The 25,842-nt window shown below is 55.6% G+C and overlaps 2 protein-coding genes across 4 annotated transcripts in view; one reads left to right on the top strand and one right to left on the bottom strand.

Annotated features, from left to right (window-relative positions):
* The window catches only part of BCAP31 (B-cell receptor-associated protein 31), a 29,142-nt gene extending 20,513 nt beyond the window's left edge, over nt 1-8,629 (bottom strand). Inside the window, exons 1-4 of one of the 2 annotated variants that reach the window (XM_018044779.1) lie at nt 8,520-8,629; nt 7,531-7,665; nt 5,962-6,062; nt 2,784-2,931 (exon numbers count right to left, since the gene is read on the bottom strand). In XM_018044779.1, the coding sequence (XP_017900268.1) occupies nt 2,784-2,931; nt 5,962-6,062; nt 7,531-7,622 (341 nt within the window). In that variant the 5' untranslated portion in view covers nt 7,623-7,665; nt 8,520-8,629. Of the gene's footprint in view, nt 1-2,783; nt 2,932-5,961; nt 6,063-7,530; nt 7,666-8,250; nt 8,339-8,519 lie in introns of those variants that run through there. The other variant, XM_018044780.1, reaches the window with a different exon arrangement.
* Nucleotides 8,630-8,948: 319 nt separating this feature from the next.
* Nucleotides 8,949-24,604, top strand: ABCD1 (ATP binding cassette subfamily D member 1). 2 transcript variants are annotated; one of them, XM_018044777.1, is made up of 10 exons: nt 8,950-10,273; nt 13,467-13,647; nt 17,475-17,617; nt 17,724-17,892; nt 18,298-18,392; nt 20,030-20,175; nt 20,434-20,579; nt 22,929-23,013; nt 23,257-23,382; nt 23,471-24,604. In XM_018044777.1, the coding sequence occupies exons 1-10, from the start codon at nt 9,359-9,361 to the stop codon at nt 23,676-23,678; spliced, it is 2,214 nt and encodes a 737-aa protein (XP_017900266.1). In that variant the 5' UTR covers nt 8,950-9,358; the 3' UTR covers nt 23,679-24,604. The 2 variants fall into 2 exon arrangements, with proteins under 2 accessions (XP_017900267.1, XP_017900266.1); XM_018044778.1 differs by lacking the exons at nt 23,257-23,382; nt 23,471-24,604 and having other exon boundaries at nt 8,949-10,273; nt 22,880-22,956.
* Nucleotides 24,605-25,842: the final 1,238 nt, after the last annotated feature.

Raw genomic sequence — 25,842 nt, 5'->3', positions numbered from 1 at the left:
AGCAGAGCAGTCAGGAGAGTCAGACTTCAAAACTACAGTACGTGAGGAACGAACACCATTCCACCCACCAGCACTGTGACTACTTCTAAATTCACCACCTGAGCTTTGCCAGCATCTCTTTAAAGGTGGGACACCAACTGCAACCCTCCAGGCAGCACTGGCTGACACTGAGCCAAGCAAGGCTGGTGCCTCCAGCCCTCACTGGAGAGGACTAACAGCTCATGAGCTTCTGCAGTAGCTCTGCCACGAACTCCTACTAAGCTGCAGTAAGGCACAAGCCCAAGTCTGAGGTCCTCGTCTCCACTGCCCTTTATGAACCTACACACACGTTTGCAAACGTAACCCCGTTAAAAACTCAAGTCTAAGTTGGCCCCATCAGCAAACCTGTCTAGATGGCCATGGGTTCTGAGTAGTAGCTCATATACCTGTTGTTCAACTCCTCCCACTTCCATTTCTCCCTGCACCTGCTCGCCATAACAAATGTCCTCAGCAGAGAAGCACTGAGCAGGCCAGCAACAGAGTGCAAGCTCCTGAGACCCCTATTTGGATGGAGCTGACCCATACAGCAGCCACTCCTGGGACTTAGGACCCCACCCAACTACACTATTATGCCAGCACCCTGCCCACACTTCAGCACCTGGTCCATAAGAATCTTCTTGAATTGGAGACTGGCAAACCTTTTGCAGAAATCCACACACCCCAAATGGGCAAAGGCAGGGATTAAGACTGACAGAACCTATCCCCCAAGCATTCACGATAGTTGCCAATGATTCCTCTCTCTTCAGAGGGATGGTACAGGGAGGGAGGTGGGAGGGGGGTTCAGAATGGGGAACACGTGTATACCCATGGCGGATTCATGTTGATGTATGGCAAAACCAATACAATACTGTAAAGTAATTAGCCTCCAATTAAAATAAATTTTATATTTTAAAAATAAATAAACAAAAGCATATAAGCTGTTCTTTCTGGAACACAGCTTGACATCAAAGTCAGACCAGACCCTCCAGTCTGTTTCCTCACCTACTATCTCCCTCCTTTGGAAACTGGGATGCTTGCCCATCTGCAGTCGTACAGAATCTCTCCTACCCTGCAATTCCTCAAGGACTGGCGATTCCAGCTGCAAATGAACTCCAGAGCCTCTGGACATCATTTCATTAGCGAAAGCGGAAACTAAATCAGAGAAGCTGGGCGCTCCAGTATCGCCTTGCCCATCTGGGATTTCAGTTCTCTCATCCCAGTGCTTCCTTTGCCCTGACCCCCTATCCACCATTTCCTTACTTTACACAGAAACACCGAGGGGACTGTCTTTTTCCCAGGCCTCACAGTGCTCCCAATCCAGTGCTCACCACACTTTTGCCTTCTCAATACTATTCTTTTTTTTTCTCTTACCAGACTGCAGCAGGTTTAATAGCGGCCTCAAAGGTATGCCCAAGTTGTAACCTCCAGAACCTACAAAGAGGACCTCATTTGGAAAAACAATCTTTGTACATGTGATTGTGGATTTTGAGATGAGCTCAATCTGGATTAAGGTGGGCCCTTGTTTGCGCTCAGCTGCTCAGCTGTGTCGACTTTGCAACCCCATGGGCTGCCAGGCTCCTCCGTCCATAGACTTTTCCAGGCAACAATACTGGAGTGGGTTGCCATTTCCTACTCCCATCAATACTATTCTTAAAGCTCCCTATCCTCTTCCAGTCCAAACCTTAGGTTTCTTTCTGTCCTTCCTAACTTCCAGATGAAATCCTCCCCAAAAGCCTCTGTGGTCCTTCAGACACAGCCAGTTCTCTTTTCCTACCCTCTGACTCACTTGCGGTTAGACTCAGTCCCCTGGATCTGCTTCCCTTTCAGTTTCAGTCCACAAGATCATACTTCTTTTTTGGAGCTTCCTGAAACCCTAAAACCCTGGGCTCTGTGTCCAACTCCTCCCAGTACTCTCAGTTCCTGACTCTCGGAAGGTAGAACACGGCAGGCCTGCAGATCACTCCCGGGATTAGATGTATCCCCCTGAAAAGCCCTTGCCAGCTCCACCTCTTGTCACTTTCCAACTCTGACCCAGAGACACCAGGCTCAGCTGAGCAACTGACTTTTTTTGTGTGCAAAAGGGAAACCAAGACAGTCATTCCAATGCCTAGTGAAGAAGGAGGTCCAGGTGATTAGAATTAAGACAGCCCAGCCCAAGAATCCACAAACTCACCTTACTTCTGAGTAACCTCACAGTAAGTTTTTCCCAATACTCCTGGAAGCCCTTGTCCCGAGCACAATGTCTTATTCCCTGCCAGGTAAGCACACTTGAGAATAGCCAGACCCTCATTCCATCAGAACCCCTGTGAACAGGAGGTAGCATGCCAGCCCTCAGGTTCCAATAGGTCTCACGCTCCTGTGATAGGTCTACACCGGGGAAGGCCCTGGGGACACGGTTGGTCTCAGTCCCATTTTGTGCCCTTTCTGCTCAGGACTGGACCCCATACACAAAAAGGCCCTATTCAGTTGTTCCCTTTTAAAGCTGGGCTCCAAAGGGCCTCTCCAGAGGAGGGAAAACACCCGTCACTTACTTCACTCTGTGTACAGAGAGCAAGGTGACAGTAGCACACATGCCGTAAAAGAACATGTGGCAGGCTATGGCAGAGCCACAGCGTGGTCTTCTGACCTTCCTGTCAGCCCTCTCCCATCTTCAATGCTGCCTCTGGAGAAACTGTGTGGTTCCCCGAACATAGAAAGGGCCTCCAATTCAAGGCCACAGACTAGCCCATAGGTCCCTTCACACTCCCTCGCCCCTCCCCACTCACAAGGACAGCAGCAAGGAAAAGCCAGCAATGTAGAGGTTCCTCTGGGCACGGAAAAGCTTCATGTGGAAGTGCTCCACAGCCCCAGGGTTGTTCTGGAGGTTCACTTTCTCTGTCACATCATCATACTTTCGAATCTCACGAACAGCATCTGTGGCAGAGCAGAGATACAGGTGTTCAGCCCCGGATCAGTCCAGCTGAGATGCAAGGCGTGAGTCTGGGCAGCCTCGCTTTCCTCAAAACTATCTCCCCTGCTCTTCCCCTTCTACACACATCTTGATGGATGCCTTATCAGAAGTGCTGCCCTCCGACCTGTTCTCTCCTCCAGCTTTTCTCATGTCACTCTCTGGACCCATTCTACCCAGACCGCAAGCTTGCTCTCCGTGTCAAGAAGCTCACCGAATCTGAGATGTCGCTGGCAACCGGGGCAACTCCCTTTGCCACGGTGCCCCCACTGTTTGGTTCTGTTTATCACAAACGGGGCTGGCCATCAGCCACCCAACTGATAAGCCAGGCGAGTCCTGTTTACGGAAATGCCCACAAGGGAAGCATGAGCTGCCTAGGAGTCAAGACCTGGAGGATGCCTGCTAAAGATTCAAAGGTTTTCATTTCTAAGTGTCTAAGCTTTATAACTGGTTACTTAAACTGGTGTATTCTGCTTACAAAAAAAAAAAAAATTCATGCTCATCAATGTTCAATGTAGGAGAAAGAAGCCCATAACATAATCAATCACCTCCAGTAGAACCTACTTCATGCGGCCAGCTTAAATAAAGCAGTCATTTCCAGTCCCATTAGTCAATGTTATACACACACCTAAAATTAATGTCCATGTCCCCCAAATTAGACTACAGCGCCACAAGAACAGAAACCTTTCCTATTACATCCTTAAGGCCTAACAGAGTTCTAGGCTGTTACAGGGGGAGCGCAAACACCTGAACAGTGAACAACCTCTGCTCTAAAAAACCATTGCTGGCCACTCATATATATATATTCACATCTGTGTGTTTACAGGCTAGAAATGGAACGATCCCATACCTACTACTTTTCTCCCTCAACCCTGCTATCTCTTTTTTCTCAATTGAGGTACACTGATTTGTAACATTATATAAGTTCCATTAGTACTTTTTATTTCTATTTCTGTATCCCCTACAACATGCTTTAAAAAAAATATGGAATGCTTCATGAGTTTGTCTGTCATCCTTATGCAGGGGACATGCTAATCATCTGTCTCATTTCAATTTTAGGATATGTGCTGCTGAAATGAACATCTGAGACATCTTTTTAAATCATTATGTAAAGATCTACCTAAAGAGTGCTCTTAATGGATCCCCATGGGAGAGGGGCAATGTAAGGCTACTATCTGGTTCTTAATTTCTGGTATGAGACTGCTTGTTTCTTAGGCTGATTTTACATCATAAAAACACACCTCCACTCACTGGTATCTTTGTGTTACATCCGTGGGCTTCCCAAGTGGCTCAACAGTAAGGAATCTGCCTGCCAATGCAGGAGACACAGGAAATCTATGTTCGATCCCTGGGTTGCAAAGATCCTCTGGAGGAGGAAATGGCAACCCACTCCAGTATTCTTGCCTGGAAAATCCCATGGACAGAGGAGCCTGGCACACTACAGTCCACAGGGTCGCAAAGAGTCAAACCCAACTGAGTGACTCAGCATGCACACATGTGGGTTCCTGACCCCCAAAATTCCCATTTGGGCACCTTAACTCTCAACCAGATGATACTAGGAAGTAGGGCCTTTGGAAGATGAGCACAAAGCCCTCATGAGTGGGTTTAGTGCCGTTATAAAATAGACTCCAGAGGGCTCCCTTGTCCCTTCCTTCATGTGAGGACACGGCCAACAGACAAAATGACTGTGGAAACATAACACAGACTGTTAAAATAGTTACCTGTGAGACATGGGTTTATGGGAACCTTTAACTTTGTAAGTTAAATTTGCAAATTTCTAAAGATGTGCTATTTTTGTGATTTAAACCAAAAACATGTTTTCCCACACTGTCTTCTGCAGCCAGAGACCCCAGCACCTCAAGGTCCACCTTGACTAATGGCGAAGAGCCAACCAGGGATCGGGGCATTGGGCCAAACTAGCTCAAGTCATACAGCAGAGGGCTACCCTCTCTATCTCAGGCCTCCAGCCCAAGGCAGTTGACCCTGAACTCTCATTAAGCCCACTCCCCCAGTGAGATGTGCCCTAGATCCCTTCCCAGGGATGGCTAGGGGCCAGCCAGGGCTGCGGCTTCTAGCTAGTTATGCTATGTCGCTAGCATTTGCTACTAACTAACAACTTACTCTGACTCATTGGAAAAGACACTGATGCTGGGAGGGACTGGGGGCAGGAGGAGAAGGGGATGACAGAGGATGAGATGGCTGGATGGCATCACCGACTCAATGGACATGAGTTTGAGTAAACTCCGGGAGTTGGTGATGTACAGGGAGGCCTGGTGTGCTGCGATTCATGTCGCAAAGAGTCGGACACGACTGAGTGACTGAACTGAACTGAACAACTTATTTAGGCAGACCTCTACAGATTACATTAGGATATGAAGCAGCCTTTTATCATAGCAGGATGTCACTCTAGAACATCCAGGCAGTTCCCTGACTCCTCAAAAAGAAAAACGGCACTTTTGCCAACTACCACCTTCTGCAAAGGGCCTCTCCCACCCAATCTGCCATACCAGGAGAATTCGTGGAATCTGGTGTGCAGAAGGGCAAAGCTCTAAGTGAACACCCCCCAGCATGGTCCCTCCCCACCCCAACTCTTACCCCCAGCCCACACCTAAAAGCAAAAGCACACACACCCAGTTCATAAACCCTGCAGCCTACTGAGACCAAGGTCAGGACAGGTCCATTAGCCTCTCTTGGTTTCAGCTCTGGAAGGACCCAAGGAGCTGCCTGAGACACAAGATGGTCAGCACCAGGGGCACAAAGGCTGCTGGTCAAAGCAAAGACCCTGCCAGCAGTCAGTAGCAGGGATGCTGACGTCTTTGTGGATGAAGGGAGCTTTTCTTCCCCCAAGAGAAAGACAGGCGCACTAAATGGTCTGTCTCTGAGAAGTCAAAGCTGTACTCTAATCATGGAACATGGCACATGGCACAGGGCTTTGTAGCAGAGGCCATGGCAAAAGGTCTAAGTCAGATAGCTACCATCAGCCACAACTCACTCACCAATGACCAGTAGCACAAGGATGACAATGAGAACCACAAAGAAGGTGTTGCCATATGTCACTACCAACTCCACAAGGCGGGACTTGAAAATCTTCTGCCATCTGTGAAAAAGACAAAAAGGCTAAGGTCAGTAGAGTAAGAACACACAGCTGGGATCCAGGGCCCTGAAAACAGATACAGTTTTGCACTCTTCTTCAAAGGCTGAATATCTCATACAGATTCAGCCTCAGCTGCTTGCAATTTTCCAACTTATGACATCTGTTCAACAGTGTTAAAGAGAAAAAAAAAGACACCTGTCCAAGTATAGAAATCTCTAGAAAAAGTCTTAAACACTGGTAGGCTCTGGGGAGAGAAATGCGAAACTTAGCATCCCCTCTGTAGTATCAAAATGCTTGCCAAATCCACATTATTTCTTTAAACTGTTTTCCCATGTGCCCAATCTTGGCTCATCTAGACTCCCACCACCCCCGATTACCATGAAGCAGACCCCAGACCTCCCTACCTTTCCCTCCATAAATACTTCAGCATACAGCTCCGTCAAAGAAGACCCTTCAGAAATGGCTACCAATCGCAATGTCACCGTCAAGCCTCAAAAATATCAAGAAAAATCTCTCATCATCAGAGCCAGAACTCCAAAGTCCAACTGAGACAATTATTTTTAACAATTGGTCTGTTTGAATCCTGACAAGGTTCTGATTCTGCATTCTGTTAATAAGTACCTTCAGTTCAGTTGCTCAGTCGTGTCCGACTCTTTGCGACCCCATGAATCGCAGCACACCAGGCCTTATTCTATGAACTCCCCCCTCCCTTGCTCTCTGTTTTCTCCCCTAATTCACTGTTGCAGAAACCAGGCTGTTTGTCCTGCAAAGCCTTCCATGTAGCAGCTCCAAGTGGGCCACTGTCTCTGCATTTCCTGTGAACTGTATGAGGTGATTCAGATCTAGCTTTTGTAAAGAACATTCCTTAAGCAGTGCTGTACACTTTCTATCACAACAGCGGCCTGTGATTTTTCATTAAAAAGAAGCTTCTATGAAAACATCTGTGAAGAGTCTAATTTGTAATGTTCTAACTTAAGATCAGATGCGTTCCTACAGTATATGTAATCAAGATGAATTTCAAAATAACTTTTCAGAAGTCCTCTGTTCACTGAAAAGAAACATGGCTTCGGCCTTCCTAGGCTGAGTAATGCTCATGAGGCCACTTCGCAACCCCAGCGAGACTGGTTAGGAGGACAGAAGTCACCAAATCAACGGTAACATGACCCAGAGGCAAGTCTTGCAGATCTCACAATGCCATCCCCTAAACACCCGGAGGGCATCGTTTCCAGAATGGTCACTTGGTCTTGTCCCCTCTGGCACACTCTGAAGACCAGAAGGCAGGATGCAGGGGAAAGGACCTAGTCAAGATGTGACAGAGCACAACTGTGGGCCTAGCAGGCGATAATAAACACAGTCCTTGCCACCCCCATCCCAGACAGGTTCTACCTGTTTCCGGCTGGCTTCAACTCTAAGGCCCCCCAACTCTGCAGGCACAAGCTACCGAGACTCTTCCTGGCTTGCCTGCCCATACCTTTTGGGAGAAATGAAGGGAATGCAGAGCAGCAGCACAGCGAAGACCTCTGCATAGAGGAAGGTGGCGACTGCGGTCCACTGCAGACTCATCGTGTTGCTAGCAGCTTTCCACCGGGATGATGTGAGCCTGTTCCTGATGGAGCACAGAACAAACAGGCGTCGTGACAGCTCGGCAGCCACCAGCCCTAGACCTCAGAGCCTTCCCAGCCCTCGAGCTCCGCAGCCTGGCTGCCAATACCTCCAGAGACACCTTTCCAAACAATTCCTCCCCGTGGAGTCCGGGAGACTCCGCCTGCGGAACCCTGGCAGCAGTGGGTGGGAATCGGCAGTTCGGGGAGCCCGAAGATCGCCCCCCGCCGAGGGGCGCCAGAGGCTACCGCCCACCACACCGCAGCCTCGGTCCTAGTAATGCCTTTGCGCTTCCTCCCAACCTGCGATGCCTCTGGGCCCTTCCACCCGGGCCGACAGAGTAGCGAGCAGCTCCTCCCAGGGCAGGAGCGGAACGCAAAAGCCTCCCAACCACCGCCCCTTCGGCTCAGCTTTCAGTATCTCCGAGAGCCCCCGAGAGCGACTCCTAGAGGACGAGAGTCGGAGCCAAGGGCAAGAGCGGGTCTCAACCCAGCACCTCACGGCCCCGTCCAGAGAAAGTTCTAGAAGACTGTCTCCTCCAAAGCCGGAGAAACCCCTCCCGGCCTCCCAGGTCGGTCGCGGCGCCTACCCGGCTCCAGAAGACCCCTCGACGAGGCCCCGACCCGGCACGCCCTCTCAAGCCCCACCCCGCCGGCTCCTCCGGAGGGACTTCGACGTCGCCCCCTACCCCGGGAGATGGCTCCACCCGCCGCCACCCTGACTTCCCTCCGCCCGGTCCCGCCCCCGCACTCTAGCCTCGGCCCTGGCCCCGCGCACCGGGCCTCCCGCGCCCCCTCGTCGAGGAGCCGGGGGACCTCGGCGGCCCGGGAGCCCAGCGCGGCGCGCGAGTCCGCTCACCGAGTTCTCCAGAGTCACCACGCACGCCCAGTCGTCGCCAAACTCTCCCACCACCAGCCCGGCCCCGCCCCTTCCCCGCGGCCGGAACCGGAAGCGCCCGGCCAGTCCCGGCCCACCCCCAACCGCCACAATGCCCCGGAGGCCCCGCCCCCGAGCCGAGGCTCCCGACGCCTGGGACTGGGGAAGAAGCCGCGCCTCGCGCGCGCGCGCGGAGAGACGGGTCCCCGGCCTTGGCGGGAAGGCGAGGTGCCGCTTCTCTAGCCCGCGCGGTCCTCCGGCGTCTCTGTGGTCCGGGGAGGGGGCGGGGCCCCACCGTGGGGCGAGAACGGGGTGGGGCGGCCCGTGCCTGGGCTCCGCCTCCCGCCCCTCCTCCGCCTCCTCCCCCTCCCCCGACTCGCCCCTGGGGAGGGGTGGGTGGGTAGGTGGGGATTCTGGGCGGGTGGCGGAGTCACAGTCGCTTCAGCCGGGCTGTGGAGCGGACGGACGCGGCCGGTACCCCAGGGAGGGGCGCTACCAGGGGAGGAGGAGTAGGAGGTGGAGAGAAAAAGACGCCCTCGGCCGGAGACCTCTAGAGGCTCTGACCCCAAGGGCCAAGGGACTGACAAGTTCCTCCACTTCGGCCGCCTGAAGAGGCCGTGACCCTGGAGGGCCCTGAGCCCACCCGCGCCAGGGGCCCCAGCGCCACCCGGGTGGCCTAAAGCGACAGTCTCAGGGACCACTGCGAGGTCTCCAGTTGCCTAGACAACGAGCCCGGGGTCAGAGCCACCACCCTTGCAGCCACCTGCCTCCTCTGCCGCCTCAGGCACCCGTCCCGGTCCCGTGAGTCCAGCCCAGGTGACATGACGGTGCTCTCTACCCCCAGAGCCTCGCGGGTGACCACACTGAAGCGTACTGCCGTGGTCCTGGCCCTCATGGCCTATGGAGCCCACAAACTCTACCCTCTGGTGCGCCAGTGCCTGGCTCCGGCCAGGGGCCCTCAAGCGCCGGCGGTGGATGGGGAGCCCGCACCAGAGGTCTCCGGTGCCCCCGTGGCCTCAGCAGCCAAGGCCGGTGTCAACCAGGTGTTCTTGCAGCGGCTCCTATGGCTCCTGCGGCTGCTCTTCCCCAGGATCCTGTGCCGGGAGACGGGGCTGCTGGCGCTGCACTCAGCCGCCCTGGTGAGCCGGACTTTCCTGTCGGTGTACGTGGCCCGCCTGGACGGCCGGCTGGCCCGTTGCATCGTGCGCAAGGACCCTCAGGCCTTCAGCTGGCAGCTTGTGCAGTGGCTGCTCATCGCACTGCCTGCCACCTTCATCAACAGTGCCATCCGCTACCTGGAGGGCCAGTTGGCCCTGGCATTCCGCAGCCGGCTGGTGGCCCATGCCTACAGTCTCTACTTTTCCCAGCAGACCTACTACCGGGTCAGCAACATGGACGGGCGGCTTCGCAACCCAGACCAGTCCCTGACGGAGGACGTGGTGGCCTTCGCTGCCTCCGTGGCCCACCTCTACTCCAACCTGACCAAGCCGCTCCTGGACGTGGCTGTGACCACCTACACCCTGGTTCGAGCAGCCCGCTCCCGCGGGGCTGGCACAGCCTGGCCCTCGGCCATCGCTGGCCTCGTGGTCTTCCTCACGGCCAATGTGCTGCGAGCCTTCTCGCCCAAGTTCGGGGAGCTGGTAGCTGAGGAGGCGCGGCGCAAGGGAGAGCTGCGCTACATGCACTCCCGAGTGGTGGCCAACTCAGAGGAGATTGCCTTCTACGGGGGCCATGAGGTGGGGCTGCTCGTGGGGCCGGAAAGCGCGTGGCTGGGGGAGTCCGGGGCAGGAAGGCCTGGGGCTGCCTGTGGCTGATGGCACAGGTGTGGGCTGGCCATGGGAGAGGGAGGCTGTGGACGACCAGGGCCTTGGGCAGCCCAGATCGGCACAGTAATGGAGAAGCAGGAAGGCTGGGTGGAGACTGTCCTGGGTCACTTCTGCTTCCTCTCCACCTCCCTTGTCCTGGCCTTAGGGCTGTGGACCCTAGTGATGGGAGACCCAAGAGCTCCCAGCCTGCCCCCTGTCTGCAGCCAACAGAGAAGGGGCTCCTGCCATCTGGGGGCAGGGATGACAGGATGCAGCCTGCTGTCTGGCCCCCTCCTATTCCCCCAGGCCCTTTGAAGCCCGGCGTCCGGCCAGGCAAGTGGGCATTATGGGCATGACTCAGCCCAAGCGGAGGTTAACAAGCAGCAGTGCTCGGTGTGTCGATCGGATCTCAGCGCTCCAGATCAAGCTTCTCCCCCCTCCAGAGCCCAAAGGCTGGCCTGGCTGTGGGCTTGGCTGCCTCCCCGAGGCCCCAGCCAGGGGTGCCGGGGCCCAAGCCGCCACTGCAGCAGGACGCACTTCCTGCCCTCCCAGCGGCCACCTTGCCCCCAGTGTGGCCGCCCTTCCGCCCAGGTCCCAGCCGCGCAGCTCCCCAGCAGGCTGGGTCAGCGGCCAGCCGGCTAGGGCCAGGAGCCGGGGCCTGGGAGAGGTTACTCCAGGCCAGTGCTCCGGCCCCTCCCCTCCTCCTGCCTGGGTTGCAGCTGCCTCCGGCTAGGTTCTCTGCGACTCTGGTTTCGGTTCCCCAGTGCTTCTGGGGGAGGGGTACAATGGCATCCAGCTCCTGAAGGCCCATGGATCCTCCCTAGGTCAGATGGCCTTGTGTCCTCGACCTTGTCTCATTGGCAGCCCATCTTATCAGGCAGGGAGGCAGGCTTGTCCCTGATTTTTTTTTTTTTTAAGACTTATCCCTGAGCAGATAGGGGCATTCCCGGCTGGGCTCCAGATAAGGAGAAAAAGGGCCGGATCTGCAGCCGCAACCCCTGTCCTCCTCCCCTGTGCTCCAGGGACGCAGGGTCTTGGCAGGCAGCCGTGGCCCTGGGTGAGGCACTTGGCACATTCCCCGCAGCTACATTGTCAGCCCCAGCTGGCACTCTTGCCAGCTCCCAGCACGAGCCTGGATCGCCAGGGCGCTCAGAGTAGACGTGCTCACTTCAGGAACGGCAAAGCGATGCCCAAGACCTAGCTCGGGACAGGGGAGGTGGGAAGAAGGGAGAATCACTAGCTCTTTGAAGGATTTCCTCTGGGTTAGTTTCAGGAAATAGCATGTTCATGGGGCAGATTCACCGGCTGGGGTGGGAGGGGCCTGATGTGCGTCCCCAACCTGTCTGTCAAGGCCTCGGGCAAAGGGCTGTGTGATGTGATGGGCCTTCATGGGTGGCTTGATTGCCCTCACTGTGCGGGCACGTGGCTCAGCCCAGTCCCATTGGCTGATGTCCCCATGGACACTGGCCCAGGCTCAGATCAGCAGGCTGGGGCAGAGGTAGCTGGCTGACTGGAGGGCAGACTGCTGAGTATTTTGCTATTCCTGGGATGTCAAGGAGAAGGGTTATTGCTGCTGCTGCTGCTGCTGCTGCTAAGTCGCTTCAGTTGTGTTCGGCTCTGTGCGATCCCATAGATGGCAGCCTACCAGGCTCCTCTCCCTGGGATTCTCCAGGCAAGAATACTGGAGTGGGTTGCCATTTCCTTCTCCAGTGCATGAAAGTGAAAAGTGAAATGAAGTTACTCAGTCGTGTCCAACTCTTGGCGACCCCATGGACTGTAGGTAGGCTCCTCAGTCCATGGGATTTTCCAGGCAGGCATACTGGAGTGGGTTGCCATTTCCTTCTCCACAAAAGGGTTATTAGACGGGCTCATACCAACACATCCAACCTCTTATTAGCCTGAGCACGGGTAGACTTTCTTAGTAAGTCAAAGCATCATTCACAAGAATTGGCTTTGTTTAATGGCTCAGCCTACCTGGTCCAAATGCCATGTCTTGCCACCTCCAGGCTGTGTGAACTGGAGCAGGTCACTTTGCCTGTCTGGGCTACCACAGACAGGAGAATACACATACAATGGGACGTGGTGAGAATCAAGTCAAGAGTCAGCTATAACATGGTGAATTGACAAGGAAACTATTTCAGGTTGGGCAGCTCTTGTCGGTTGGGTAGGGAGACAGGATCAGAGCAGGCGCCCCTACCAAGCCATCCAGGACCCAATGGCCACCTTGCTGCGACTGCTTCTTGGCCACTCCAGCCCATCTAACTGCTGCTGTCCCAGAGAGCCTGTTTCTCGCCCACTCTTTCTCCTGAGATGGCAAGTGGTGGCCAGTGCACAAGCAAGCAGGGCAGGTCCCCTCGTGGCCTGGCTGGCGGGCTGGCATCCTCAGCTGGCTTGGGTGTGGGGCTGTCCACTGGGGGTGATGCCTGAACAAGCTTGCTTGGGAGTGTGCCCTGCCGATCACAATGGGAGGACACAGTGCAAGTTTGTCACCCAGAGGAACTGTGGGAAAGGAAAGGGAGGCCAGGGCCTATGGAGGTAGAGGTGAGCGAAGCACGTTCTTCGAAACCAGCTATTGCCTTTGCGTTTCCTACACTCCCTCCGCTTCATTCAGGGTGACCCCTTCGCAGTTGCTCAAAGAAATGGGCAAGGTGGCTGCCCTCAGCCCGTGTTGAAAAACTCTCTGGGGCAGAAAGGGGGCATGGTGAACATCCCAACTGAAGAGACAGTGGAAAAGGGGTGGGAGCCTCAGAAATGAGGGGGTGAGCCCCTTCACTGCCGTTGTACCCCAGCTCTGCATTGTCTATGCCATACCTCTCCTGAGTTTGAGACCTGTCCCCCGTCCATGGTAACCCAGACAGGGAAAGTGACCTGCTCCAGCTCACACAGCCTGGAGGTGGCAAGAGGTATGGCATTTAGACCAGATAGGCTGAGCCATTAAGCAAAGCCAATTCTGGCAAACAATGCTTTGACTCATCAAGCATGGCCCAGTCCTAAGCCCCGGCTCTCAGCCCCGTCATGGCCTTTGAATGCCATGGCCTGTGTAGCCTGGCACTCAGGGATGCTCGCTGTTGCCCCGGGGGACTGACTGCCACACCTCTGGGTCTCCGGCACCCCTTCCCCACAGGTGGAGCTGGCCCTTCTGCAGCACTCCTACCAGGACCTGGCTTCCCAGATCAACCTCATTCTGCTGGAACGCCTGTGGTATGTCATGCTGGAGCAGTTCCTCATGAAGTACGTGTGGAGTGCCTCAGGCTTGCTCATGGTGGCTGTCCCCATCATCACTGCCACTGGCTACTCAGAGTCAGGTGAGAGGGGTCCGGCCTTCTGGACCACTGGGCTAGGCTTGGGAGGGCCCGGTGCCCAGCTGGCCCACCTGCCTCTTCTACTGCTGGGGAACCCAGCTGGCACCCTCAGGAAACGTCCGAGGTCACACCCTCCCAGAGCTCCTCTCTGCCACTCTACATGTGGGTCCCCCTTACAGTATCTCACGCTTCTTGGTCCCACTCAGCCAAGCCCAAGGATGGCAGTTCAGGAACACCCTTCAACAGGCATCTGCACAGTTGCCCATCTGGCCCTGTGTTGACCCATCTTGGCAGTGGGAGGATGGGCAAGTATGTTCAAGGAACCCCTTTCTGGCTCAAACCTGGGCTTTCCCATGCCCGCAATAGCTCTTGCAGGTTGTCAAGGGCAGGACCCTCTTCCCTGAGGCCTAGGGGACTGTGAAGGATTTCCAGTTTGTTCCTCTACCAGTTTTCAAGGAATTCATTCTATTTGCAGTCTTCATGGTTGCCCTTCAAAAGTTAATGTGCATACTTGAGAAAAATCTGGGTTAACCAATAGCTCCTCCTCATCCCAGCCCTTGCTTACCATACTTTGGAGGACCAGCCCACCATCAAGTTGGCCATGGCTTTATCGGGTCACTGCATGTTCAGATTCGCCCGTGAGTTTCTGCTTTTTTTTGGTTCTCTTTCTCTGCAGTTTTTTCTAGGAAAGCCCTTCCCTGCAGGCCGGTAACCCTCCTTCGGACAGACGTCCTTCAGAAGTTCTTACCGTGAGGCTTTTGTCAAGGGAGCTTTGAGAATATTTTGTTGCCTGAAAATGTCTTTATTTTACCCTTCCCCCCAAAACTGAAGTTTAGTTGGATGAGGAAGTTGAGGCGGTCCGTTGGTCTCTCTTTAGCCCGTTAACAACATCCCATTGCCTCTATTGGAAAACCTGCCATCAGCTTAACTGCTCTCAGCTGTGGTCTCCCTGGTTAGACTTTTTCTCTGCAGTTTCTCTGGGAGGTGTTTGCCCGTGCGTTTCCATTTATTCTGCTTGAAACTTCTTGTATGTCCTGTGAATATCCAGACTGTTCCGTCCCTCAGATTGCGTCCATCATGGAAAGTTCTCAGCTGTTCCCTTTTCAAATATTTGAATGAATTGAATGAATTCCTCTCTCGTCCTTCGTGCTCTTTCCTTCTGGCCTCTGTCTGCCCCATTCCCCACCTCGCACTGTCTGTGCTAAATTCTGGGAGGGGTCTTCCAATTTTCCCGCTCACTCGTTGGCTAGTTTTCTCTTTGGCTGCATCTAATTTGAATTATTTTAATTTTCAATTTTGTTTCTGTAAAGTTCTACTTGATTCTCCTTTAAATAGACATTTGAAAATAGAAATTTCAAGCTGTGTTTGTCTGCTTTTCTCATCTCTCTGACTGCCCCTTTTCAGCCAGCTACCATACTAATCATGCTTATTCCAAGGTCTCTATCCAGCCATTTGAGACCTGGGTTCAATCCCTGGGTCAGGAAGATCCCCCTGGAGAAGGAAATGGCAACCCACTCCGGTACTCTTGCCTGGAAAATCCCATGGGACGATGGAGGAGCCTGGTAGGCTACAGTCCATGGGGTCACAAAGAGTCAGACACGACTGAGCCACTTCACTATTTATCCAGCCATTTGGTTGTATGAATTCTTGAGAGTCTAAGCCAATTTCATCTTCCAGGTTCCGGTCTTCTTTGCTCAAGGTCCTTGTGGGCTTAGCAAGCACTGGAGGGTAGGATTCCCCAGAGTACTCATTGACTTTGGTTTTAGCTGAGCTCCCAGGTAATGAACCGTTTGGAGGCCATTTCCTGTTAACTTCTCCACTTGGGGTAGAGGGGTTCCTGAACTTGGAAGTGATATTAATTTGAGCCCTAGACACATAATCACCAGTTTGGAGAGGAGACCTTGCATCTTGAGCCCTGGCTTTGTGACAGCAGCTCCCATCTCTGTCTCCAGGGACATCACAGGAGCACTAGCTGCTAGCTTCTCTTCTCGCTCCTGGGAATTTCACTCGCTTTCCTGCAAGCACAGCTCCTATGGAAAAGGTGTTGTATCTTGTGCAGTTGGCTAGTTAGAGGGTTTCCAGTACTATGTAAAGAGAGTGAGCTTGACGCACACGTTCCAGAACCAGAAGCATCTCTCGCTCTCTCTGTATCGGTGCCTCTCTCTTGGGGCTTCCGTACCCTCAGCTGTCTCTCTCTGCTAAGAGGAAAGATCTAGTTGGAGGCGGTCGTTGTTTCCACCAATGGATCTATTCAAAGGGTGGCCTTGATTTAGGCCAGGAGCATGGGAAGGGACCCAGGAGGAAACCAACCTGCGGTTTCTGGGAGGAAGCGCCTGCGGCCACTTCCCTCCTCTGCAGGCCTAGGACTTTCTGGAGCCTCTGCCATGTTGGGCTTTGTGGGCAGCTCCTATGCCCACCTTAGTGGCCAGACTCAAGGAAGTCAGAGGTGTATCTGTTTTGTCCCTGCTGTGTCTCCAGTAACTGCAAACTGGAGAGCACTGGGAATGAGGTAAGGAGGCAGGCGATCATCAGGGAAAACAGATGTAGCTAACTTTGCCCTTCTGGCCTGCTGGCACCTCCAAGCTAGAAGGCCGGGGAGGGGCCACCTGGCCAGGAATAGCTGTCGAGTGTCTAGCTGCAGGCACTGAGGAAAGCGGCAGAGGGTTATGCTGTCTCCAGGGATGTACCCGCTGTTGCCAGGGTCCCCGCAGACCATTCCCCTTTGTGTGCAGTCCCTTTCAAGCTCTCAGGACATCTGGAGAAGATGGTTTGTGTTCCCCCCTCCCCCGCCCTACCTAGGATCACGGTTGGAAGGAAGGTCTGGGATCTTAGATTCTCAGAATCGCCAGTCCCCTCCCCTGCCCAGTGCCCTGGATTCCTGGTGCTCTGGCCAGTGGTCTAGCATTGTCTACCCCCTATTGTACCTGCCCTAACCTTTCTGCCCCTTCCTACCCCACCCTCACCATCATATCCTTGAGGGCTCCTGGCTCAGAACCGTTTATGCCCATGGATAGAGTTAACCTTCAGAGTCAGCCTGTTTTGCTTCCATCACCATTTAGAGAACATTCCTTGTATAAAAGCCTTGCCCCTCTAGGGGACCCTAGGATCAAGAGAGTCAAAGCCATGGACAAAAGAGGGTTGCACTGGGCAACCATAAGGTCTCAACTGAGACAGAAAAGAAAAAAAGCAAGTCAAGACAGGAGCGGGCTCCTTTAGAGAAATAGTGGCATTGAGGATGGCCAGAGAATACACCATCAAGGGGAGAGATGAGGGTAAAACAGGGTCTATCAACATTTTTTCACATGTTTATATACATCTGTGTATCTTAAGATGGAAACGTTTATTTAGATCCTTTGCCCACTGTTTGATTGGGTGTAGCTCCTTACTATTGAATTGACAAAGTTCTTTATGTATTCTGGGACCTAGGCCCTTATCGGATTCATGATTTGCAGATACTTTCTTCCAGTCCATCATAGGCTGTGTTTTCACTTTGTGGATGATTTACTTTGGTGCCCCCAACTTTTTCTCTTCGGTGAAGCTCCCTTCTCTGTTTTGCTTTTGGTGTCCTATTCAAGGAGCTGTACCTAATGCCGAAGTGCTTTCTTCTAAGAGTTACGTAGTCTCAGCTCTGTGTGCAGGCCAGGGCTCCTCTTTGAGTTTGTTTTTGTGTGTTGTGTGAGGTCGAGGTTCGTCTTTGGCACATGGAGACCCGGTTGTCCAAGCACCGTGTGGTAGAGGGACTTCCTCTCTCCCCTAGTGGGTCAGTTTTGATTTTCCACTGTCCTTGCCCCCTCCCCACCCACCCCACCCACCCCCACCATGCTCTGTAGACTCAGAGACGGTGAAGAAGGCGGCCCGAGCGATGAAGGAGGGGGAACTGGTGAGCGAGCGCACGGAAGCCTTCACCATCGCCCGCAACCTCCTCACCGCTGCCGCAGATGCCATCGAGCGGGTCATGTCATCCTACAAGGAGGTAGCCCCCAGTCCAGCCCATGCCCCAGCCCTCCCCCAACCCCATTTGTGCCTTCTCCCCTCCACCCCTGCTGGCAGAGGCTAAGCCAGGATCACCCTCTCTGCAGGTCACAGAATTGGCTGGCTACACAGCCAGGGTCTACGAGATGTTCCAGGTGTTTGAAGATGTCCAGCAGTGCCGTTTCAAGAGGCCCGGGGAGCTGGAGGATATGCAGGCAGGGTCTGGGGCCGTCATGAGGTCTGGAGTCCGCGTGGAGGGGCCCCTGCAGATCCGAGGTAAGGTCGCCCTCCCCAAAGAGGCCCCACAGGTCCCAGCCCTCCCACCACTGCCTTGTGTGCCCTGGAGGGCTTCCCGGGCAAGCTGTGGTCCCCACTGCCCTCCTTCCCAAAGCAATAGCCCTGGCCAGGATTTCTCTTTGCAAAAAAGGTGGAGGGTGGCCCCTGAGTGGAGTAGGGGCTGGGGGGGCATGCTGTGGAAGAGGCCCCAAGCATTGGAGCTGGTGTTGGGGGGCACTTCAGGGCAGGAGCAGACACTGTCCCTCTCCCCAGCCCCGAGCACAGCAAGGGGCGCATGGTAAAGCCACACACTGGCGGGCTGCCGGGAGGTGGGGACCCATGGAAGCCAGCAGAAGATGGGGGAGCACTCCACCCCCCTCTCTCTGCCTCACGCCCTCTCTCCAGGCCAAGTGGTGGATGTGGAACAGGGCATCGTGTGTGAGAACATCCCCATTATCACACCCACTGGGGAGGTGGTGGTGGCGAGTCTCAACATCAGGGTAAGTAGAAGGCACAGCCAAGCACCAGCCCAGAAGCTCGGGTGGGGCTGAAGCCAACCCTGAGGCCCCGGGCCTGGCCTTCTGCACCCGCAAGCCACCCGCAAGTCTCAGCCCTTAGGACCCAGCCTGGTCATCCTGCCTTGTGTTGTCAGTAGCCATTGACCCCAGGTCTACGTGGCAGGCAGCTGAAGCTGAAGGTGAAAGAGCAATGTGTCTACTTATTAGTTCTGGGGCAATGGAGTCAGAGCTGATAAAAGAGCCTTGTGATTACCAGGATTGGGCAAGAGTCACCCATAGGTTCCTGGCCATATTATTGCCAGCACCCCACACCCCGCCCCATGCCTGAGAAGCCCAGGACTTGGGGACTCTGGTCCAACTCTGTTCCCAGGTTGGTTCTACCAACCTGGGCATGCTGTCCCACCCATCTGCTGCGAGAGGCCCCCAAGGCAGATAGGTGGTGGGCATGGCCTGGCCCCTTGGGAGAGCTCTCATCCACGATGCAGGCTGTCTGTGGACAGGACTCCCTGGGGGCCAAGAGCCACCAGTCACCCGTGTGCCTAGCCAGGGCTTTGGACGGAGTGGTGGACTAAAGGGGCATTCTGGAGATGGGAGTCATTCATTCGTTCACCTAATGTTCCCTGAGCTCCAGGCTGGGCAATGTAAACCAGAGGTAAATCAGGGAAGCCCTTAAGGCTCACAAAGAGCCTGGGTCAGATGGCTCTCCAGTTTCAGCAAGAACCACAGCTCACCAGCTCTGGGGGCAGAGAAGTCACATGAAGCTTCACCCAGGAGCCTCTGGGCAGGTGGGCAGGCTGCCAGCTAGAGGCTGGGCACAGAGCAGTGGTATGATCGCCATTACCCCTGGGAGTAGTCATCTTTGGGAGATTGGGGTGCCACTGATGGCCAGTTTATCCAGGTTGAACGGTTGCCAGGCAGGCCCAGGGGAAGCCCAGGTGGGCAGCTAGTTAGAAGGTGAGGTGAGGCGAGGGAGTGGGGGCCGGGGGCTGAGAAACAGCTCCATCCTGGCAGAGCCACTGGTGGAGTTGGGCTCTGGTTAGGTTAGGGACAGGGAGCCCCCGGCCCTGTTCAGCCAGGTGATGGGGTAAGAAGGGCAATAGCAGAGGTTCAGGGAAGGGGGCGAGGGAGACCGCCTGGGACACATGCTCTGGGATGGTGAGAGGACCGCCCTAGCTGGAAGGCCCGGAGTCTTGCGGTGAAATCACACAAGGTGGTGGGGGAGGGGGATCGGGGAGCTGTGCCTTCAATGCCGTCCCCACCCTGCAGACAGCAGCACCCCCCAGATGTCTCCAGATCAGCAGATGTCAAGCTCTTTGTGGAGCCCGAAGCACTTGCTGCCCACGTGGCCTCCGGGTGTGCTGGGGGGTACCGCTGACTGTTTGCTGGGCCATGGCAGGACAGGCTGTCCTGCTGTCCCCGTGGTCTCTGGCGTGCGTCGGGGACAAGCCAGGGCCCTGCAGCTGAACCCCAGAGCCTGCCCCAGGGGCTCTGCCGTGCCGCAGCCAGAGATGGAGGGTGGGTGTGGGCCAGGTTCAGGGTGTTCTCTGAGGCCGGCAGGTCAGCCGCAGGTGAGGGGAGGGGCCCTGGGCCATGCCCACAGCTGCCTGCCGCCCCCACAGGTGGAAGAAGGCATGCACCTGCTCATCACTGGCCCCAACGGGTGCGGCAAGAGCTCCCTGTTCCGGATCCTGGGTGGGCTGTGGCCCACATATGGTGGCGTGCTCTACAAGCCCCCACCCCAGCGCATGTTCTACATCCCTCAGAGGTGAGTGGCTCCCCCTGCCCACTCTGATCCGAGGGGTCTGAGGGTGACAATAGGCTGCCCCTGGGGTCAGAGGGGCTGCGCACCTCCACCTGCCAGTACCCTACCGCAACCCGCTGGCCCAGAAGCCTCACTGCCATGGGGCACATGTGCACACGTGAGTGTGTCTGAATCTGCCAAGGGGTGGGTGTGCCACCCTCTGATCGGTCCCCCCCACCGAGGTGCCAGCCTTGCCTCCATGGCCACCCGGCTCTCCTGCAGGCCCTACATGTCCGTGGGCTCCTTGCGCGACCAGGTTATCTACCCCGACTCAGTGGAAGACATGCGCCGGAAGGGCTATTCCGAGGAGCATCTGGAAGGCATTCTGGACATCGTGCACTTGAACCACATCCTGCAGCGGGAAGGAGGTAGGGGAAGGGGCATCCCCACCCACCAGTGCCGCCCCTGCCTCCCTCCTAGCCTCCCCCACCCCGGGGTAAAGATGACCCCAAGCAACGTGCAGGAGTCCAAAGTGCAATGGAGTCGGGAGAGCCTCACCCTGGTGGAGGACCCACAGGAAGCACACAACTCCAGACAGCCTGAGCGTGGAAGGGAGCCAACCCTGGCAGGGGCATCCAGAGGGGCACTGTCTCCAGGCGGTGGGCTCAGGGGCAGGCAAGGCCCCCTCGGGCCAGGCAGGGAATGCACAGGTACGTTAGGCATTTCAGTGAGAGGATGGAGCCCAGGTGTGGGCATGGCAGCCTAGCATGTGCATGGCAACAGTGGAGGTGGAGGGGACGCCTGCCCTCCCATGTGTCTGCCTCCAGCCTGGGGCTGTGTCCCCTGGGAAGAGACCACAGGAAGGAGGGACAGGCCAGTACTCGGGGGCCTCTCAGGTTGATCTTTAAATGCCCAGGGTGCCCAGAGGAGGGTAGGGTGGCCCAACTGCCAATTTTGGGATTTCTGTACTGAAAGCTGAATGATAGAAGTCAGAGTCCTGCCTTGGCCACTAAGGGGCAGCTTTGAGCCAAACCTGACTCCTGGACATGCCCTCCACCTGTAGAAGGGGCAGGTGCTAGTCTCAAGCTCAGGGCTGACAGGTGTCATCGCCTGTGCAGAAAGGGGCCGCAGACAGTGGATTCAATGGGCCGGCTCCTCTGGGGCCCCTGGTTGCCATGATCCCTGAAAAGCTTTATCCTCAGCTTCCTCCTGGCAATGCGGAGACCCGGGTTTGATCCCTGGATCGGGAAGATCTCCTGGAGAAGGAAATGGCCACCCACTCCAGTATTCTTGCCTGGAAAATCCCATGGACAGAGGAACCTGGTAGGCTCCAGTCCATGGGGTCACAAAGAGTTGGCCACGACTGAGCGACTTCATTTCACTTCTCTTCCTCCTGGCCTGCTGGGGCCCCTTTTGCTCACCCTGGGAGCGCTCCCCTCCACCTGGGCTCCACATGTGCCCCTGAGTGCCTGGGGTCCCCGAGGCTGGCTGTTACACCCCATTAGCATAGAGTTCAGCTGTGAGTAAGTAACAGAACTACCCACCAACAGTGGCTCAGATCATTTACGAGTTTATCTTACTGGGACATAGAAGTCCTGAGGAAGTGAGGCCACAGTTGGCGGGGATTGCCCCACCCCATAAAGGCCCCTGGGTCACTGCTATATGTGGTCTCCATTCCTGAGGTCACTTCGCAGTCCACAGTGCATGCTATCACATCACATATCCTGGGCCATAGGATAGAGGTGAGGTGGGGGCAATCACTGAGTAAATGCTGTCTTTTAAAGAAAGTTTCAGAAGCTGCCACATGTGTAACACTTAAATGTACACCCCATTGGCCAGGATTCAATTCTGTGGTTAAACCTCCCATCGGGGCAACTTGGGCATTGAAGTGTTTTGTTTTGTTTTGTTTTGTTTTGTTTGGTGGGTGGCCACATGCCCTACCGAAAGTTCTAGTTCTCTGGAAAGAGAGTGGAGGGAGCAAGCCAGGAGGCGTTTCTCATGAATCACCCACTTCCCTCCTCATCCAAGGAACTCTCCTGAGCCTTGCTGACATGCTTCACACTGGGACACATAGGCCTCATCCCAGTGGGTGAGAAGGTTTCCAGAGAGACCCCCAGAGCCATTCTTGGGGCTCTGCCTTAACTGTCTGCTGCCCACTGGCACTTCATTAGCCCCGTTAGGTCCTGTGTGATTTTGCTGGCACCAGAGACTGGGTGGGGCAAACAACAGAAACGTATTGTCTCCCAGTCGTGGAGGCCGGATGTCCATGATCCAGGCGTGGGCAAGGTCGGTTCCTCCTGCTGGCCGTGAGGGAGGGTGTGTTCCAGGCCTCTCTCCTGGGATAGGAGAGGCCGTCTGTGCCCTGTGTCTTCACGTCATCTTTCCTTCGTGTGTGTCTGCATCTCCAAGTGTCCCCTTTTATAAGGACACAGTCCCATTGGATTAGGACCACCCTCGTGACCTCCCTTTAACTCAACCACTCCTAAGAAGACCCAGTGTCCACATGCGGTGGGTGGCATCCTCAGGGCCTGCAGGTGAGGACTGCCCGGTGTCTATTGGAGGAAATGTGTGTAAATCTGGACTGAGTCCTTTTGGACTAATACAGTGTCCGCAGATGTCCCCAGAGGCCGACCTTTCCCTGCCATATTCTGCTCTCACTTGTGTCTGTAGCCCTTTGAGCAATCCCAAGCCTTCCCACCACACCCACCATGCCCGGGTCCTTCTGCAGATGCTGCCCAGCCCTCTTGAACTGAACGTCAACCCTTGTCCTGTGCCAGGTTGGGAGGCCGTGTGCGACTGGAAAGACGTCCTGTCGGGAGGCGAGAAGCAGAGAGTTGGCATGGCCCGCATGTTCTACCACAGGTGAGCTGCCAGCCTCCCAGTCCCGGGTGCTTGGGCTCCCTCGGGCACCAGGAGTTCCCCGAACCTCTTTCCCTGGGACCTCCTAAAGTGGGGAGAGCAGAACTGCTCGGAGGCCTGGCCCCAGCCCTGGGGGCCTGGCAGGACTGGGGGTCAGGCTCCCCGCCTCCACCTGAGGGGCTGGGACCAGCCTGGGGCATTGGCCCCGGAGGCCCACAGCCTCACCCACATGGCCACACCCCCAAGGCCCAAGTACGCTCTCCTGGATGAGTGTACCAGCGCCGTGAGCATCGACGTGGAAGGGAAGATCTTCCAGGCGGCCAAGGACGCAGGCATCGCGCTGCTTTCTATCACCCACCGACCCTCCCTGTGGTAGGTGTGCCCTCCCTTCCCACAGGACTCTGGCCAAGGGTCCTGGCTGCCCGCTGAGTGCCTTCTCCGGGTCTCTCTCCTGACGCAGGAAGTACCACACCCACTTGCTGCAGTTCGACGGGGAAGGTGGCTGGAAGTTCGAGAAACTGGACTCGGCTGCCCGCCTGAGCCTGACTGAGGAGAAGCAGCGGCTCGAGCAGCAGCTGGCGGGCATCCCTAAGATGCAGCGGCGCCTCCAGGAGCTCTGCCAGATCCTGGGCCAGGGCCCCGGGGCCAACCAGGGCGCTGCCACTTGACCGAGGGCCCTGGCTCTCTCTTACTTGGCCCTTGGCCCCCCTCCACCCCCACCCCAACCCTCAGATCATGTGAAGGAGACAGAGCGCCTGCGCAACCCAGCCCCATGCTCCCCCCACCCCCCGCCGCATGCTTCACCATCCTCCCAGGCCTCCCAGGGGACCACCCACAAAACCTGTGCCCCCTTCCTGGGGACCTGAGCGAGGGGAAGGGAGAGCAGCCAGAGGCGCACCCTGCTGCCAGCAGCAGCCTGGGCCTTGGAGCCCTGGGGTTTGCCAGGCAGCACCTCCCAAGGCTGCAGCTCATCACTCTTGGCTTTGCAGTCCCTTGGAGACATCATGGTCCATGCCTCTATTGCCATCATCCCAGGGACCCAGCAAGGCTCCCATCCCCTGGGATGCCCTTTTTGCTGTAAAAACAGCCAAGTGAGACCCTCAGAATGAGACACAGCCCCTCATTCGTGGCCCCCCCTGCCACCCGTCATTCTGTAGAATCCACAAGGAAAAGAATTGCACAGCTTTTCCTACCGAGCCATAATAAGAATGTAGCCCCGTCCCTCCCCGCTTCTCCAAGCTAATTTATTGGATTCCTGTTTGTAGACATCTCCATTGCCAGCGGGAGCACATGGTCAGCCAGCCCCTGGCCCGCCCACCGCCCCACCAGCCTACACTGCCGACCACCAGAGTGTGGGTGGGGGAGGGCTGGCCCCAGGGGCGACGGACCCTGGGGCCACCAGGCATGAGGGCACCATGGTGCCCAGTCTAGTGCCAAAGAGGGGTCAGCAGGGAAGCTGTGTCCACAAAGGCAGCCTCGACCTGAGAGGGAGACCCCCACCGCCGCCATGCCGCCGTGTGCCTTTTGGGCCCTCAGCCCTGGGGTCAGGGAGCCTGCCTGAGTTCCTCAGTAAAGACCTGCCGTGGAAAGTGCACTCTTGCCTCGCAGCCTCTCTGTCCACATGGGGGCTTGGTTGGGGGAGAGGCAGGAGGGGCAGCTGTGGGCCTGAGTGAGGGGCAACCTTGGTGGCCCACCTGCAGCCAAAGATGCTGGCTTGCACGTCCTCTGGACCCAGCTGTGGCAAGGAGGCATCTGTAATATCTCCCGAAAATGATGTTTAAGCCCAAAGAGGACCCTGGACCCTGTGCCAGGGAAGAGGAAGGGGCTGAGGCCTGGTCCATGCATGAGAAGCTTCGAGAGAGATACCAAGCAGCAGACTGGTGGGGGATACAGAGGAACAAGAGTCCTGAGCCAACCAGCCCAAGGGAAGCAGGACATGGCTTCCAGACGTTGTAGGAGTGGGAGACGCTTGTGCCACATGCCAAGCGCAGGGGGAAGGGAGGGGCCAAGGCCTTGCTTAAAGAGCTTGGACTTACTCTGGAAGCAGGATGGAGATAACATGGGAGCTCTGCTTCAAGAGGCCAAGTGGAGGGAGGCAAGACCACCACACCTGGCCCTTATCCCCTGCTGGTGGGGCCGGAAACGGGGCAGCCATGGTGGGCAAGAGGGTGGTGGGTCTGGGAAAGCTGGGCATGGAGTTTCCACGTGACCCAGCACTTCCACTCAGAGGTTTAGACCCAGAGAATGGAAACTAGATGTTCAGTCATAAACCTTTACACATGAATATTCTTCACAGTACTGTTGATGGTAATCCAAAGTGGAAACAACTGGAATGTCTATCAACAGATGAATGCACAAGCAAAATGTGGTCTCTCCATACAATAGAGTATTATTCCACTTACCAAGTAGACCGATGGCTGCCAGGAGCTGGGGAGTGACTGCTGAATGGGCTCAGTTTTCCTTTTGGGGGGTAATAAGAATGTTCTAGATCTGTAGAGGCCATGGTTGTAGATACTGTCCATCTGCTAAATGCCAACAAAGTATGCACTTTAAAAGGCATGCCTTTATGTGAATTGTACCTAGAAAATAGATGATATAGACACTGATCCTAAAGAGGTAGAAGTGATGGATGACCGATAGATAATAGAGATGATAGATTGATGATGATGATGGGTGGATGGATGAATAATAGGTGGAGGGATACAGAGAGACATAGATAAGGAGCACACTGCTTGACAACCCAGGCTGGATGTGCTGAGGCCTGAAACCCCAGATGGATTAGAGAGTAATTAGAAATCAACAGGGGGACTTCCCTGGCAGTCCGGTGGTGAA

The sequence above is a fragment of the Capra hircus genome, unplaced genomic scaffold, assembly GCF_001704415.2.
Source record: "Capra hircus breed San Clemente unplaced genomic scaffold, ASM170441v1, whole genome shotgun sequence".
NCBI lineage: Eukaryota > Metazoa > Chordata > Mammalia > Artiodactyla > Bovidae > Capra > Capra hircus.
Note: the sequence above shows the minus strand (reverse complement) of the source record. Positions and strands in the feature narration are given on the sequence as shown.

Excerpts from the sequence above, each read along its gene's own strand:
- ABCD1 (XM_018044777.1), top strand. The coding sequence starts at position 9,359 with ATGACGGTGCTCTCTACCCCCAGAGCCTCGCGGGTGACCACACTGAAG. Across the intron at positions 20,176-20,433 it reads ATGTTCTACATCCCTCAGAG|GCCCTACATGTCCGTGGGCT; the intron begins GTGAGTGGCTCC and ends GCTCTCCTGCAG. Across the intron at positions 20,580-22,928 it reads CATCCTGCAGCGGGAAGGAG|GTTGGGAGGCCGTGTGCGAC; the intron begins GTAGGGGAAGGG and ends GTCCTGTGCCAG.